Below are 18,829 nucleotides of genomic sequence, written 5' to 3' on the forward strand. Positions count from 1 at the left end.
GGCAGATGTAGCAGCTATCCCCAACGTTACAATGAGGAAACTAAAAAATAATGTGAGTTAAATCTTACAGAAAGTAGTAGTGGTATCCAGATTAGATTCTAGGTCTCCCAAAATCTAGGTTTGTAGTCTTATTTTTATTTAACTTACCTTCTAGATAATTTTTATATAAATGTAGGTCTAACAATTTTCTTTAAACCACAAGGAAATAGAACAGACATATTTGTTTGTAGTAAATATACACGACGATATGAAGAAAAAGACTTTTTACATATGTCAATTCCAATCCTGCAAAAAGAGTTAACAGTTTATCTTTAAAAAAAAAAAGTCAATTGAGTTTAATGTATTTTTATTTGTCCAGTAAAAGTAACTTCACGATCTATTAAAAATAAAATTTTAACTGCATTCAACTTCTGTTCTTTTTTCCATTAACGAAAGCACAAAATAAAGGACTATATTCAAGTAAACATATAATTATGACACACTGACAGACTAAACCAAGTACCTAAATAAAATGTTAAAACATGAAAATTTATAGTCCTTTCTTTCTAAACTGATAAAATGTAATCAGAAAAAAATTGTAAATGAAACCTGTTTTCTTATTATAACTTGTGACTTATTATTAAATCGAAAATGTTGTGGTTTTAGTTAGTAATTTCTGTAAAGTAGTACTCCTTAAATAAGTTCCTAAAAATAACAATACTGGAGCCTTGAACATTACATTTAACCTCATCTAAAAAATTACACTAAAACTGGCATAATAAAAAAGGTTACAAAATTTCTCTTATTCCAGTCCTAAATTCCTTTTGTAGAATTTTAATAAAAAAGGAATTTTCAGACACAAATAATGTATACTCAGATAATGTATACCGCAATTTAGCATACTTAACCAAAAAATAAACACCCTAAGAAAGTGAAATTGTTTTGTTATTCATTCTGTGCTATACTCTTCTCCCTACACATCTTTAACAGCAGCCACAAATTCTATTGTAAAGATTCACCTTTTCTAATCTAGATAGCGCTGACTCAACATTTCACGTCTACTTCACCTACAGTATTCAATTCAGATATCTCAACACCAAATTTAATAATGTTTTATCAAAACTGTTTCAAGAACAAAATTTCCATAAATTACTTGATAAAAAAACAAAGCAGAACTTCTAATTGTAGAACAAAAATGGAAAATAACATACAAGAAACTTTATCTCAACTTGAAGACTAAGTAATGCCTGCATATTAAAAAATAGGCTGAAAAGGAATAAATTTTACTATCTTGTTACCTTTTTCTGCACAGGATCAATATTTGTATTTTAAATGATATGTCAGTTATTAGTCTGTCATTTCAAAAGAGAGGTTCCAAGAAGCCTTTAGTAGAGTTCTATTCTGAGTATATATTATATAAAAAGAAAAATACTAAATCAAATTCTTTATCAAATAACGATGTTTTCAACAATATCTGTAAATATTGTCTTGTACACCTGATAGTATTATTTTGTAGTATGATCAAAGCAACTATACGAATTTTCCAATTTGTGGGGAAATATTCAGTGGACTGAAATTTAACTGTATTTAAAGTCATTATTAAACGCAAAGCAAGTCAAATCGTATTATCATATGCTAAATGGCAATTCAGCATTTTATTTATAGTCTCAAGTAGTAAAAACTAAAATAAATGTATATTTTTAATGAACAACCTGCATATGGACTTTAAAAAGTAATTATACTAGAAACGGAGAATCTATGAAAAGATTTTAAATCATTACTGCCAGAACCGATTATATCATTAAGCATAAACTCAAAGGACTTGAGTCTCGGTTGGAGAAAAGAAAGTAAATCTTTCATATATCCTGATTCTCCAGGATGAAAACTAGTCACACTGTAAAAGGATAAAAAGTTCTTTGACCCTCATAAGAAATGGAAAGAATCTGTAAGAAAGATTATTTTTTTACTAGCAGGGAAAACTATTGGGGTTAAATATCACGCTAGAACCATTTCCTTCACAACACTTCTAGTGATCTTTTCAAGATAAACTTTAAAAAAACACAATAAAAGATAACAGTATCAATTGTTAGTAGGTAAAAACATATTATTGCCTAAAGCAAACCCAAGACTGGATGTAATACAGATCAGAAAAGCTTTATTATTCAATTTAATTAGAGTCATAAAAAAATTAGCCTTTTTGCCTATTCTTATGTTATTACTCGATTTCTGAGGATTCCAAGACAATCTAGAATTTTAAAAAGCATTAATGATCCCTGCTGCAGCAACAGTATATTCTATATATTTCATCAATCTTACTCCTTCAATAAACATAAGGTTTTAAATAAGATGAAAATGATAGCAGTCCCCATAATCTTAAAATCTAGGGGAAACAAACATCCTCGTGGTCCAATACCTTGTAAAACAAAACCAGGTCACTAGACCAACATACTAGTGTACAACTTTAAGAATTGCTAGTGGCAAAACACTTGGAATAGCCATTAATAAATGTGTTCACTGGATTACAGAATAATTTCTTTGTAAGAAGTAATTTTTAAAAAGTACTCTAAAGTACAGTTCAACTGCAGGCAAATATGAAAGATATCAAAGATCTTGTTTATCTCCACTTTTCCCAGTGGAATCAGGTACAGTTGGAACCTTACTAGTTTCAACAAAAACAGATTCAAAGGCAGCTTCCTGTTCATCCAAAGAATCAGCAGCTGTGGCTCCTTTAATTAATGTTGTGTTGGTCAAATTTTGTTGCTGCGTGGAGATTTTACTGGATTCCATTGTTTTTTTACCTCTTCTTTTACCAAGAATTTTGACATAATTAGCAGGTATAAGTCCTGTTGTTTGACCATCAAGACTAGCCAGAAGCCAACCGCGTACTTTAGGTTGCTGTTCTGAAGAAAGAAAAGACAGCCTTGTAATTATAACATACTTTGGAGATCCAGCAGAATATTGATAGTAAAATATTAAGTCAAATCTGTGTTACACTTAAGCAATAAAATATATAAACAAATAGTATATACATTTATAATCAAAATCAAATGATGATAGGCTTAACAATTCTGGTGTCCCTTCTTATAATTTATACTTTTTATTTTATACTTACTGAATATTTTTTTCAACCTTGAAGAAGATAAAGTTTATACCATCAATTGGCTCATTTATAGGGTAAGGAGATTCAGCTCTCCCAAAAGCTGAAAACTAACATCAATGTCTTTCATATTTTAAACTAGAATTTAAGAAATTAATTTCTCATTCATTCTCAGTAAGATTAGTTAGGGATAAGTATAGGACATAAATATATACCTTCACATCAGCTAGCTTTCTTTACATACTTTTGGCCAAAATATAAAATTCATTCTATGTGATTGTGATGAACAATCCTGAAGACATTGAATTTTAATTTTAATCCAAGATGGCCAAAAATGAAGACCTCTGTTATCTCTAGCTATATGACAAAAAATTAAAGGCAATAATCTAAGCTTAAAGTAGGAAAAATTACTTAATATATTCAATTTTGTGTTTTGGTATTCTCATACCTATTTTATCCAAGTCTTTAAAAAGAGGTTTAACTGTTAAGAGTTTTAGTTCAACATTGTAATTTAAGCACAATATGACATTTCAATGTTTAATATGCTATTAAAAAAGAAACACTTAAATTAACCACATGACTGATTTTGTTCTAAATGTACATACTTTACTTGAGTAATAGAAGGAAGCAAAGCCAAAGTGTTAAGCGGCAGTATTAAGTGGAATAATCTGAGCTATTACATTTTTCTGAATTTTTATAATGTAATTGAAAGAAACCACACTTGATCTTCTTTATTTAGATTAATTAAAACTAATTATTTGTATCGGTATTATCTCGAAGAATAAATTTTAAAAAGGAATCATTCTTTTGAAATCCCAAATAGTAAGGTGTTATTTTCACTAGAAGAAAAACACAAACATAGTACCTAGAAGCCTAGGTTTTGTGTATGAGGGGATGAGGGGCAGAGATTTAGCAAATTTGATAAAAAATTTTCAATTATTTACACATTAAATTAATGATCTGAACATTAAAGGTATTTTTTCCTTATGTAAAGAGTGACTAAAACCAATTAAAGGCTAAAATAAAGCTTCCATTAATAGATCACATGGAAAACATTGTACTGAAGTCAAACAAACCTAGGTTCATAGTCCAGCTCCACTACATCTTAGTTTTGTGATACTGGACAATTTACTTGGAATTCTGAGTCTTAGCTTTCTTTTGTTTAAAAGAGGGAAAAGGTAGGAACAGTATCCATTTCACAGCATTATAAGGGTTAAATAAAACATATATAGAACCTTGTACATAGTAAGTATTCTACAAATGACAGTGATTATTACTGTTATTAGTATCTGTACTAACAAAAATGTGACTTTTAGTAGCAAACCTGAATCCTCACGCACACACAAAAGATTTTTTTTCGTAAATACACAAAAATTCTGATCATCGTTACTGGGGAAAGCGGAAGAAAAAGGCCATTTTGCCTGGAACCGTTAAAAACTATTAGTGACCTGGTCCAAAAATAAACCTGAGATGTATATAAATTTCAAACTGAGGTTCTTTAATACTTCATGACAGGAATTCCTAAAATATTTATATTGGAGTTTCTAAGTAAACACTATTGAAGTAAAAAAGAAACCAATACCAGCCCCAGCAGTTAGTCTGCTAGGGATACTTAGAAGATGCTAGATAATTTCTTTGGTTTGTTAGCTTTATTAAATTTAGTGTTTACCTCATGTTTTTGTGTGGGGATTAACAGAGTTTGGAATTCAAGTGTTTTGCATTTAAAAGAGATAATGCCAACAAACTCCTTCCTTATCTCAGTGAAATATTATTGGAACAACTCTATTGGGGCATTTCCTCCCCTGCCCCCCCCCCCCCCAATTTGGAAGTTCTAAATAGACACAAAAGAGAAATCCTAGTAACTACCTGAGTTAACTAACAATGACTAATATCCTTTGTTGCAGGTTTTAATATTACATTTCCAAATTCTAAAAATTCACAGATAATTCCAATTTATTCATGTTTTGTTACCTTTGAGAGCTAAGTTTAGCATATCACCGGCACGGAAAGAAATTTCTTCTTCAGATACAGCAACAAAATCATATTCTGCTCTAGCAACTACATGGTCATCCTCACCACTTGCCCAGTTGGTGTTATCTATAAAACAAATTAAGATTATGTCAGTAAAATTTACAAAAGGAAAATGCAGATATTTCACTGGCTATGGTTTATAAGACGCATAAATTTATTTGCAGAGGAAAGTCACCCCCCAAAGTAAATTCTATAATTAATATTATATAAAATCAACAATATGTTCACTAGGATATCTATTATGAACTTTTTCCTTTTCTACAAGCTCAAAATTCTAGCTCCCTTACTTTAAGCCAGAGGTCAACAAATGTTTTTCTCTAAAGGGTCAAATAACAAATATTTTAGGCTTTGCAGGTCATGAGGCAAATTGAAGATATTGTATAGTTACTTATATAATAAATGAGAAAAAAATTTCCATAACTTTTTGACAAAACTCAAAATGTAATAGAGTTCTTATATTTATTTATTTATTTATTTATTTATTTATTTATTTATTTATTTATTTATAAATACAGGCCTACTACAGAGATGAATAGCACATTTAGGGGGTAGGATAATATTTCACTAATTGGGGTTCAAAGACAGTGTTTCCCTATGATGATCATTATCAATTGCCAATGTTCATCTGTTAATGCTCATTCATAATGAGATCTGAAGTCCTCTATCTTTGAAAGTTTTCTCAATGCAGGTAGGTACTGACAAATACTAATATCAATGAACTTATTGAGTATATTCATCCATAAGAAGAAAAATGAAGTAGAATTCTAAGTTCTTCTTTCGAATTTACCTTTAACCATGTCATTACATTCGAGATTGATCACTTCCAAATGAAGACTAAGTGGAAGTTTCTCAATTGCACAGTTCAATGAACTTTGAAACGTGGAAATTTCCTCTACACTTGCATGGAGGTCCCCAAAACGCTGTACTCTTCCCTCCTTCATCTCCTGCTACTCTCACCTTGCTCCTTTCACAGGCCTTGCAGTTCACATGACATGCCAGGCACATAACCACTTAAATATCTTTCCACTTTTGCTGTTCCCTATGCCTCAAACGATTCCCTTGAATAGATACAGGTTTTACTCTTTATCTCCTTCAGGGAGGTTTTCCCTGGACTGGTGTAGCACTGTAACCCCACTTCCTAGCCCTGGCTATGCAACACTCTTCCCTATTTTTTTTTTCTATGGCATTTATTATTACCTTCTGACTTACTACAGGTGACCCTTGCACAACACAAGGGTTAGGCGCAGTTAGAACCCCACACAGTCTGAAATCCACATATAGCTTTTGATTCTATAGTCGGCCCTTTGTGTCTGCAGATTTGATCAACTGCGAATGGAAAACAGTATTTTCCATCTGTGGTTGGGAATTCGAAAAGACTGTATTTGATCTGAGGTTAGGTGAATTTGTGGATGCAAAACTTCCAGATACGAAGGGCCAACTATATTTATTGAAAAAATCTGCACATAAGTGGACTCCGAAGTTCAAACCCATGTTGTTCAAGGGTCAACTGTATATATCTTACTTACTTGCTTTTTGCTATCTTCTCCAACTAGACAGTCATAAAGATGGGGATTTTTAAATCTGTTTTATTCATTACTACATCCCTAGCTCTTAGAATTGTATCTGGCACATAGCAGGCCCCCAAAATATTTGTTGAATTAATGAATGAAATATTATTTCTCTATTAATCCAAATTTAAAGGTCTAGGACATTTTGATTCCTTTTTCCCTTTTATGCACCACATCTAGCCAGTAACTAAATCTGTTGAATCTGTTGTATTTACCCTGCTTTTCACACACCCTAGTTTAGGACTTCATCATTTCTCACCCAGTCAAATGCAAAAGCATCATAACTGATGTCCCCAATAAATATTTACTAAGTAACTGCTATGTGCCAAGAAGTTTGTTAGCTTTCAGGAATACAAAGGTAAACATACCCCAAAATTCTTTATGAATCTTACCAACCTATTTCAACCTGTTTTAACTTACACTGACCTATCTTAAACACCTGAACCACAAAACAAACCAACCACAAAACAAAAAAACCATCCTTTCCTTACTAAATGAAGATTAAGATCTCCCATTATTAGTCTCAACCTAATTTCTCAGCCTTATTTAGTATCCTTTTATTTTATACTACAGGACAGCTGCTGAACAAATCCCATACTTCCTGCCTATGAACTTTTGTTCAAGCTGTTCCATCTGCTTGATGGTCTTTTTCTCTCCTACCTAATTGATGAAATGTTACCTATCCTTCAAAAATCTAACTTAAACACCACCTATTCCTGTATACCAATGGACAAAAAAACAAAACAAAACAAACAACTTAGCGTCAGTTTTAAACGGAGATAGCACTCTGTTCCAGCTGACAGAAAAGGGGCTTAACAGTGAAACAATCCTGGTTTTGTTTCTGGTTCTACTTTATTAAAGATGTGACCTTCGGCAAGTGACTTCCCTGAACCTCCGTTTTGTCATTTGTAAAATGAAGATAATTCCTATCTCTTAGGGTTGTTGTAAGAATTAAATGAGATAAAATACACAAAATACCTGGCAGTGTCTTGCATATAAAAAAGGTTCAATAAACCTTATGTCCTCCCCAACTGTCCTATTCCTTACCCCACTCTTTCCGCCTCATTACAATTACCTGTATATGTGTCTTACCCATCTCCCCACCAATAAGTTTTAGAAAGATTATGTCCTATGTACCTTTATATCCTCCACAGCATCAAGTTCAGAACCCTGTAAACAGTAGTCAGGTAACATGTACTGTTATATTGAATGAATAATGAATAAATCAACAAGCCTGTTTTAGCTATACATTGCTCTTTCAGTTTTGAAGTTCTTAACTGACAATATAACTGGATCAAAATATTAAATACAAATAAATATAAAGAATGCTAATTTAACAAATCTGTTCTTAAATTTGAGATTGTTATGTGGTTTCTGAACCCATTCTGTTATTCTTACCTGTTATTTCATCACTGTGAGTAGATAGCAGTTTCCAGATGAGGTAATAAGGACCACCAAGGATAACAGCAAAGAATAAGAATATTGGCCAAGATTTTGCTGAGTTAGCTGCTCTGTCCTCCGCACCAAGGCAAGCCACAGTTCCTTCACTTTCCGCCCACAGGTCCTCATTCTCAGAGCCTCTTCTTAAACCTATCAACCACTGTAACCGTCTGTAAAGATACCGTATAGTCCTCACTAATGCAAAAACTGAAAAAACCTTTGTGAAGTGTATTTTTAATCGGGAAAAATGATTCACTACATCCAATACAGCCCTAAAACTGTTATAGACAGCTGAAAAGGTAGCATCCATCATCATACTGACAGAGGCAAATGCGTGCACAATACTTTCAATGGACTGAAATGCACCTCTGCTGCTTTCTTCAGCTTGCTGAACAAATCTACTAGGTGGAAGATCATCTACCCGGAGGCGGTTATAGCTTAACCCATTATATCCATAACTATAAGGGCTATAGCTTCCGTAAAACGAATTTCCATAGGCACCATATCCTGGAGAAAATGAGCTGTAAGCAGGTCTAAAAGTGTTCAGATTGCTACTTCCTGTCTGCTGTGATGGCCTTGGAAGAATAGGTGGGGGCACTCTGGTAAGTGTTGGTTGTCCAGGTCTTGTCAATAACGTAGGACCCAAATCAGCAGATCTAAAACCAAAAAAGATTCAAAATAGTAATTTAAACACACAATAGATTCAATTCAAATTAACTGTTAAACACCTCCTATATCTAGTGTTATGACAGATACTCCTGAAGATGGGTTAAGAGTAAGGAGTAGTCTCTAAGATACAGTTGCTTAAAATCTCAGTGTTAAGACAAAACGTATAAAACAAAACAGCTGAATGAGCTCTGTTATTTTCTTACTTATGATGGCATTATTAGTACAATCTTCAATCTGTGGTTTCTTTTTAAGATATGTATGCATTTTCTCAGAGTTGGTTGCTAGATATTTGTCCATCCTTGCACCTAAATGACACTGTCGTAATTACTATCGTTTTTCTAACATATGTTACTATCCAATAAGTCAAGTCCTCTCACAATGTTCATCTTTAAGAGTGTCTTGGCTATTGGAACCTTTGAATTCCCATATTCATTTTAGAATCAGAGCTTGAAGTTCTATAACCCTTTCCCCCCTCAAAAATCCTATTGAGATTCTGTTTGGGATTACACTGAAGCTGAAGGTTAATCTGAGATCATTGATATCTTTATAATATTGACAGTTTCAACCCACAAATACAATATATGCTCCAGTTAGTAGTCTTTTAAAGATTTTTCTCAAAAATGGTTTTTAAAAATAATTTTATTGAGTCTCAGTAATGTTTTATAGTTTATTATATGGAGGTCTTTAGATTTATTCCTACATATTTGGATTTTTTTGGATTTTGGATTTTTTTTGTAAGTGGTATCTTCCTAAAATTTCACTTTGTTGCAGTTACGTAGAAATAATTGATTTTTTAAAAATGTGGTCCTTGTACCCAGCAAACTTGTTTTGGATTTCCTAGAATCTAAGGATTTTGCAGTCATATCGTACGCGAATATTGATAGGTTTAGTTCTTCTTTTTCAATTTTCACACCTTTGATTATTAAGGTTTTGTACCTAGGACATGCAAGCTGCTAAGGCTACTATCAATCTATGATGTCCTTAATCTAATTTCAGGAATTGAGATGATTTGAAGCTGGGCTTCTGTTCCTGTAAGGGCCTAATACTCTCATATCCAGATTTATCTTTTCAAGCTCCTAACACAAGGCTTGGGTAATTTATCAACACCTCCTCTTGGAGGAACTCTGAACTCCAACCAGGCTCCAAGAGTCTGTTAAAAGTGCTATTCAACTAGCTTCTCATCATCTAAGCTGCTTCTTCTGGAACCAGCAGAAGCTTCTATGGGAAAAGTGTTTTCAAATACCATGTTCACCATTGTGGATTTCCATCTTTCCTGGATCTGGGCTCCATAAATCTTAACCTTCATATCTGCTCTATCACGTCTTCAAGCAGATGTTTTCACATTCTGCTTAGCTTTTCTACTTGTCCTCAGTAGGGTATTTTTTTCTCAATTACTTCTTTTGCCATCATCAAAAGTCCTTCTCACAATTTTTTGTCCATATTTTGTATAGTACCTTACATTTGTTTACACGTCTGCCTCTTCTCCTTCAAAAGTACAGGAGTAGTCCTTGTTTTTCCACTACCTACTATAGTGCTTAGCATATAATAAGTACCAATATAAAGACTGTGCTGGAGTCTTCCATTAGTGAATACTTAATACACATATTTCACACAGACTACTAATACAGATTATTCCCTTTATATATCTTTGTATTGTTTCATAAATTACAATGAATGTACTATTTTTAAAATTATAGGGGTTTAAAAGTACACATTTAATAAGAAAAAAATAAGAGTTTTCCTCTTACTCTTCACTGGCTTTAATGCTATTTCTGGCATACACAAGTATATTTGGTGTGCATGTACAGTCCTGCTCTCTGTTACAGCCAGCAAAATACTAAACAGGCCAATGACTAAGAACAACAAAAGATGTATTCTCAGTGCTGAATGTATAAAAAGTATCCCCCACCAACTTTTTAATTTTGAAAAATTTCAAGCAGAAAAAAAAACCCTTGAAAGAAAGGACACAATGAATATCCATATATTTTCCATCTAGAGTCAACAACTGCTATTGTTTTGCCACATTTCCTTCATTTTAAAAAAATTATTGAACCATTTGAAATTAACCTGTAGATTTGCTATGAGGTCGGATAATTAAGTGTGAGAATTTGTCTTTAAAAAAGGGCTACATATCTTATTGTTGAATATCACTACGGTCACCTTCAAAGTTACTCCCCTTGGGAAGCTATACACCAATGCCAGTGCCTAGTTCACCCTTCAGAGCAATTTTGGAACTCTTTTTCTAGAATGGCCATCAGAGCTGTCGTTGTATTACCCTTGATGTCCTGAATGTCATCAAAATGTCTTCCTTCCAATATTTCCTTTATCTTTGGATAAAGAAAGAAGTCATTGGGGGCCAGATCAAGTTAAATAGGGAGGGTTTTCCAATACAGTTATTTGTTTACTGGCTAAAAACTCCCTCACAGACAGGGCTGTGTGAGCTGGTGCATTGTTGTGATGCAAGAGCCATGAACTGGTGAAAAGTTCTCATTTCCGTCTAACTTTTCAAGCAGCCTTTTCAGCACTTCCAAATAGTAAACTTGGTTGTTTGTCCCGTTGGTACAAATTCATAATGAATAATCCCTCTGATATCAAAAAAGGTTAGCAACATTGTTTTGACTCTTGATTTGCCCAATGGAACTTTTTTGGTTGTGGTGAATTGGCTGACTTCCATTGTGCGCTTCGACGCTTTGTTTCAGGGTCGTATTGGTACACCCATGTTTCATCATCAGTGATAACATAGCCCAAAACATCATCTTGCCTGTCCAGAAGGTCTTGGCAAACTTCGACTCTCCTTTGCTTTTGTTCATCAGCGAGCTGCTTCAGGACCATTTTTGCACACACTTTACTCATGCCAAGATTTTCAGTTAAGATTTCCCTGTTTCTCTATTGATGTTTACTTGGTCTGCTATGCTTCTCAGTCAGCCGACGATTTTGACACACAATTCAATGAATTTTTGCAATTTTTCATCAGTTCTGCTCATTACTGGCCGCCCTCTCTTCATCAGTGACGTGTTCTCTCCGCTCAGAAAAACATTTAATCCATTTGTACACTGCCATTTTCTTCATGGCATGATCCCTATAAACTTGGACTAACATGTCCTTCGTTCACTTCCACTCTTGCCAAGTTTAACAAGACATTTAATGTTTGTTTGTTGCTCTAATTCAAACTCAGACGTTCTCATAATGGCACACAAAAACATGCAACAATAATGAACGCCACTCAGCAAGATACCGCCACACGTCGACACGAACACAGCTGTGAGACACTGACACACCGAGGTTATGAAACCCTACTGAGCTATTTGTGCAGTGCTGCCAATGTAAGCACAGGGTGGCAAGTTCATGAACTTAATTGTCAGACCTCAAACATTAATTCTAAATACCTCAGTGTGCATTTCCTAAGAACAAAGATATTTCATACAAAACCATAATATCATTTTTCCATTTTTGAACATTAACAATTCCATATCATTTATTAACCAATTGATAGTCAAAACATATCCATTACTCTCAAATATCTTTATTTAAAGTTTTATTGAGATAAAATTTACATACCATAAAATGTACTAATTTAAAGTTTAAAATTAAATGGTTTTGTATATTCCACAGAGGTGTACAACTATTGCCATATGTAATTCCAGAACATTTTCATCACCCCAAAAAGAAATCCCATATCCATTAGCAGTCACCCCCCATTTCCTGCTCTATCCCTAGTCCTAGGCAACTACTAATCTACTTTGTCTCTATAGGTTTGTCTATTCTGGACATTTCATATGTAGTCAATTCTTGTTATTTGCTATAGTTATAATCTATAAAGTTGCTGCAAACATTGAATTAGCAAATATGGAATCATTGCTCCTGGAGGAAACAATGCTCCTTGGAAATAGTAGACAGCACTTCAGCACTATGTTTAGGGGCCATTTTAAAACAGAAAATCACCAACAAAAATCCAAAAAAATGTGGCACTAAACAGATTGTAAAAAGTACCCGTTTACATTATGAGATAAGAAGGCAGAGTACTGCATTGTCAACCTCAGCTGAGAGATGATTCAGATCTTTTGCGACTCTACACACATCTGCAAATGATCATGAAAGTGCAACGAGTAATGGTTTTGGCGTTACACATAAATTTTAATGAGTAGGAGAATTTGCAAATACAGAATTCATAAGTACTGAAGTTCTACTGTAAATGGAGTCATACAATATGTAGTATTTTGTGATTGGCTTCTTTCACTCAGCATAATGTTTTGAAGGTTCATCCATATTATAGCATGTGTCAGCACTTCATTCCTTTTTATTGCCGAATTATATTTATCCATACATGAGTCCATGGACATTTGGGTTGTTTCCACTTTTTGGCTATTATGACTAAAGCTGTTATGAACACTTATGTACAAGTTTTTGTGTAGACATATGCTTTTATATCTCCTGAGTATATCTATCCATGAGTGGAATTGCTGGGTCATACGGTAACTCTATGTTTAACCTGTGGAACTGCCAGATTGTTTTCCAAAACAAGTGTTCCATTTTACATTCCTATTAGCACTGCATAAAGTTCCAATTTCTCCACATCTTTGCCAACACTGTTATTGATTATATCCCTTTTTAAAAAATTATATCCATTCTAGTGGATGTGAAGTGGTACCTCACTGTAGTTTTGATTTGCATTTTCTGGATGGTTGACAATGTTGGATTATCTTTTCATGTGCTTATTGGCCAGTTTCAAATCTTTTCTGGAGAAATGTCTATTCAGATACTTTGCCCATTTACAATATTAGGTGACTTGCCTTTTTATCACTGAATTATAAGAGTCAAAATGTCTTTTAGGTTTTATTTTTGTTTTTTTAACAAAAATTCAATTAAGGCTCACACATTGCATTTGGTTGTTTGTCTTCTTTTCTCTTTCAAACTAGAACAATCCCGTTTTTTGAAATGTCCTTGACTTTTTGAAGAGTCTAGCCAATTTTCCTCTAGAATGCCCCACATTCTGGATCTGTGTTTCCCCAAAATGTTGTTTAAATGTATCTCTATCCTCTGTATTTCCAGTTAAATTAAAGACTGCATCTAAAGGTTTGATTAGAAACAGGTGAACATTTTTGGCAAGAATAATTTATGGGTGATGTTGTTTTCTTTATATTGTATCATATAAAAAAAAATAGAACAAAATTTTAAAAAGAGTCAGTGTACTACCACATAGTGTAGTATACTCAGGTTTTGATAAAGCAACTAGCTTTAAAGTAGGAGCAATGATAGATAAAACAAAGAGAACAAACAGGCATATCTAGATTTATAGAACAGAAATGAAACAGAAATAAAAAATGATGGGGGGTGGACGGGAAACCTATGGACCTACTCAATTCTGGGTCTAGAATCAGGCAGTGACAGACAGAGCTTACTTAGGATTCCAGGAAATAACAAAAACAAAGTGTTCCACTTAATGAAACTAGTTCACTGCTTGAGGCTGGGGGCTGGAAAATGCTACTTTGGCTCTGAAAAAGAGATTATAAAATGTGCTTACAATAGTTTAGGATTTTTAGAAAAGTTACAAAACTAAGAATGGGGGAGGACTCTGATAAAGTCGCAAGCCCAGGAAACGAAACAAGTTAACTAGTGACTTGGTGACTTAAATCTTTGATATCCTTAATCTAAGACACCATTTTTACACCTATTCTTACTTGGGGGGGGGGTGAGTGCTGGTAGCGGTAACAGGAAACCTACCAAATAGAGGTGAATGTAGAAGGGAAAGGAGAGAAAACAGAACTCAAAAATTCCTACTCAAAATGAACATATAAAAAAATGCCGCACACATGGAAGAAAAACACTAACAAAGCTAACAAAAATCAACAATGAACATGAAAACTCATTCAAGGAAAAACTAATTTTACATAACAGCTCAACAAAGATTCTAAATAAGTTTAAAATGGACAAAGAGGTAAAGAAGCAATAACATCCTTGAAATAAAAATTGAAATGAAATAAAAACATGTGAATATGAAAAGAACTTCATTACTAATCAGACATGATGCCCACAGCCACAGGGGTTATTTTGCAACTATGAGACAAGAAGAAAATTAGTTGTTAAACACACTAAGGAACAGAGTGGAAACATAGAACTTGGGGAATTCCAGTTCAAGTAATGGCATTTTAGGTAATCAAGTAACTCTCACACTGAAAACAGCTAGAAAAGCTAGAAAAAATATAAAATTATCTATTTAAAGCATGAGAGAACAAGGCACTGAGGAATTATGGAGCCAAGAACCAGGAAGAGGAAGAAACACAGAGAACCCATTTTGAGATGTTTCTCAAGGGACAATGGACAATTCTGGAAGAGATGGCTGACAAGATAAGAAGCTGACCAGAACTTTTAATAGACTCCTTGGGCGAAGGAGACAAAAACTAGAGTTCAGAACCACCAATGAGGAGGGTCAAGGTAATCCCCACACTTCAGACTGGGACCTTAAAGGGCTACATTGAGGAGTTAAGGGTGAGGTTTACAGGAAATAGACGAGCCTGGGTAGGAACCAAACCCACAGTTTCAAGCCAGCTCAATTCTTGATTGCGTTCAAATGATCCTAGATTGCTACCGTGTTTTCCCGAAAGTAAGACCTAGCTGGACCATCAGCTCTAATGCACCTTTTGGAGCAAAAATTACTATAAGACCATGTCTTATAGTAAAATAAGTGAAATAAGTAAAATTAATTTTTGCTCCAAAAGGTGCATTAGAGCCGATGGTCCAGCTAGCTCTTATTTCGGGGAAACAGGGTAGTGGCCCAAGGTGCGTGTCAAAAGTACTAAAACTCTCTGGAGGAAGATACCCTCCTCAGTCTCAAATTGTCTTAAACTGTCTATATACAATGTCCAGCTCTTATTAAAAATAATTGGGCCTATATGATGACAAAACTACATGTTAAAAAAAAAAGAGCAACATCAGATAATACAAAGACATCCAGAAAGGATCTAGATAATGGAGTTATTAGGCACAAACTTTAAACAACTATGATCAATATATTCAAGGAAAAAAGACAAGATTGAGAGTTTTCAGCAGAGAATAGAAATTATAAAGCAGAACCAAATGGAAATTCTAAAACTAAAAAAATACCTGAAACCATGAACTCAATGAATGGTTAACACCAGATGAGATAGACTGAAGGAAAAATATCAGTGAACTAGAAGAGAGTTCAGAAGAAAATACCCAGAATGGAGCATGAGTAACAAAAACACACAAACAAAAAAAGTGCCAGATACAGATGTACAGTGAATATATGTGATTGTATTTAAAGAAGTGAAATGATGGGCAGAAGCAATATTTAAAGAGATAATGTCTCAGACTTTTCTGAAACTAATGAAAGACATCAAGTCAGATTCAAGAATCTCTATGAATCCCACCAACACCCCCCCCCAAAAAAAACAACACAAAGAAAACCAGTGAGGTTTAACAAAGTGTAACTCCTGAAAACTAAAAACAAAGAGAAAATCTTGAAAGCAGCCAGAGGAAAAAAAGATTCCTTTCGAAGGAGTAAGAATAAGACTGAGATGACCAAAACTGTTAGAAAGCTGACAGGGAAGGAAAAAAAAAAAAAAAAAAGGAAGCCATGAAAAATGTAGGCCCTTTGATGACAATGTTGAATTAACAGATCGCTTCACTTCTTGTTAATTAAACAATAAATGTCTTAATAGTCCACAGCATAGCAAATCATAAATTGTTACTTGTAGAAGAAACTATTCTTGATCTAATGTTTAAAAGCAGTTTCAGAAGAGATGTGAAAGAATAGTGCTCAAACAATACTTAGAGATATTAATGGTAAGAATTTTCCTGAATTAAAGAAAGGTATGTATCCTCGGGCTGAACACTGGGGTACTGAGCATGAATACTGTAGCTACTCAGCAGGAGGGAAAAAATATAAATGTGTAGACGAGGCTGACAACTTAAGTTCACGAACTCATCCTAGAAAAAGTGCTGCATACCTCATTGCTGAATATCACTACAGTCACCTTCGAAGTACTCCCCTTGGGAAGGTTTGCACTGATGTCAGCACCTAGTCCACCCTTCAAAGCAACTTTGGAACTCTTTTTCTGGAATGGACATCAGAGCTGTTGTCGTATTCCCCTTGATGTCCTGAATGTCATCAAAATGTCTTCCTTCCAATATTTCCTTTATCTTTGGGTAAAGAAAGAAGTCACTGGGGGCCATCAGGTGAGTAGGGAGGGTGTTCCAATACAGTTATTTGTTTACTGGCTAAAAAGTTCCTCACAGGCAGTGCCCTGTGAGCTGGTGCACTGCCATGATGCAAGAACCATGAATTGTTGGCGAAAAGTTCAGGTCATGTAACTCTTTCACAAAGCCTTTTCAGCACTGCCAAATAGTAAACTTGGTTAACTGTTTGTCCAGTTGGTACAAATTCATAGTGAATAATCCCTCTGATATCAGAAAAGGTTAGCAACTTCGTTGCAACAAATTCGTGAACTTAATTGTCAGACTTTGTATATATTTTTAATATAGTCATATATACCATGTTTCCCCCAAAATAAGACTGGCTCAGTATTACTTTCGGGGAAACACAGTACATAAAATGTACATACAAACCTAAGCACTAAAATACAAAGTATAAAAACTGTTGGGTATCCTAAACACCAAATAGGTGCAGTAGTTACTGCAGGAAAGAGGAATGAGAGAGTTTATCTGTTTCTTTAATTTTTTTAAAATCTGAGACAAATCTGGCAAAACGTTATTTCTTAAAGGTTGGAGTGAATGCACATGTATTCATCATCTTACTCTCTATCGGTCTCTATGCATTTAAAATAATTCACAATGAAAAAAAGTGGGAAAATGGTTCATTTTACATAAACAGAAATTTAACAAATGCAAAAATAAAACCTCTCTCTTCCAAAGAGCTGTCTAGATTTTTTTAATAAGTCAAATCACTTATAAAAAAGGTAGTACAAAGTGTCACCACAGCTTAACCGCATAATTAAAGCTTATTAGTTGCTAAGTATTTATTATTATTAAATTAAGTAGCTGTTGTGTTCAAGCATCTTAGCGTTTAAATAAAAGATTGCAACATTTTGGAACAGAGCAGAAATACATTCCATTATGTTAGGGATATTTGTGTGTTAGGTGTTGTGACATTCGAGTCTAATCATCTGAATTAAGATCCACCCAACGCAAAACACGTAAGGCTGTGAAACTCTTTTCTTTATCCTATTCCAATTTTTGAGTTGTAGATCTATTTAATACTGACTAAAAGCAAACAAAAAGCACAGGCCTTGGAAAAATCACACACTATTTTACACACTGAGGCCATCCAAAAGCCTCAGATTTAGAACTCCCGCTTTAAAGTTGCTTCTCAAAATCTCTGCCCGAAACGTTGCTGAGTTATGCTGGAAAAGAACGCAAAGTGTAGTGGCTTAGGTTCCAGCTGCGTAAAAGTGACCTTTTCGGCTTTCACCAGCTCACAGAGTAAAAGCTTTAGAGAGACTGTTCTCCCCCTCGAGCTGGGACTAGGCAGACGCCCCTCTCCTGCTACAGATCAAGAGTCTAACGCTTTAAAAGGGGGTCCAGCGGCACCGTCAAGGTGTCACGCAAACAGAAAGGGGTAGGAAGCCGCCCTCTTTCTTCCAAGCACTGGGATCCAGAGAGACACCCGGGAGCTCCCAGAAGAACGTCGCTACCGAGAGAAGTCGGGTCAGAAACTGCTGTCAGACACCGAAATTCTCCTCTTAGGCCGCCCCGGGCCCCACCTCTACCCCGCAAGGTTGGGGGCTGGTAGAGAGGGGGAGGGGAAACCTGGCCCCAACAACGGCCTCAACCGCCTCCAGCCAATTCCCCGCACCGGCCCACCAAATTCGCGGCCCGAAGTATCCCACACTTACTGGAAATTGGGGCCGGGTCCTGGTCCCGGCCCGGCCCCCGGAATTCGGCGGATCTCCCAGGGCTTCGGGGGAGGCGGCGGCTGGGACGCCATCTCCTCCGCCTCCTTTCGGCTGCCGCTGGGAGTTTGGACTCTCCAGGCCTGAGTGCACCAGCACCTCGCGCACCAGGCACA

General features: G+C 35.0%; 1 protein-coding gene across 1 annotated transcript; it reads right to left on the bottom strand.

The window, feature by feature from the left end:
• Nucleotides 1-329: 329 nt before the first annotated feature.
• On the bottom strand, nt 330-18,790 carry PEX13 (peroxisomal biogenesis factor 13). Its single transcript, XM_019717460.3, has 4 exons — nt 18,657-18,790; nt 8,074-8,771; nt 5,048-5,173; nt 330-2,879 (listed from the first exon to the last, which is right to left on the bottom strand). Exons 1-4 carry the CDS (start codon nt 18,746-18,748, stop codon nt 2,581-2,583), a joined length of 1,215 nt encoding a protein of 404 aa, XP_019573019.2. The 5' UTR covers nt 18,749-18,790; the 3' UTR covers nt 330-2,580.
• Between the last annotated feature and the right edge of the window lie 39 nt (nt 18,791-18,829).

The sequence above is a fragment of the Rhinolophus sinicus genome, chromosome 2 (assembly GCF_057876585.1).
Source record: "Rhinolophus sinicus isolate RSI-liver-muscle chromosome 2, RSI-T2T, whole genome shotgun sequence".
Classification (NCBI taxonomy): domain Eukaryota; kingdom Metazoa; phylum Chordata; class Mammalia; order Chiroptera; family Rhinolophidae; genus Rhinolophus; species Rhinolophus sinicus.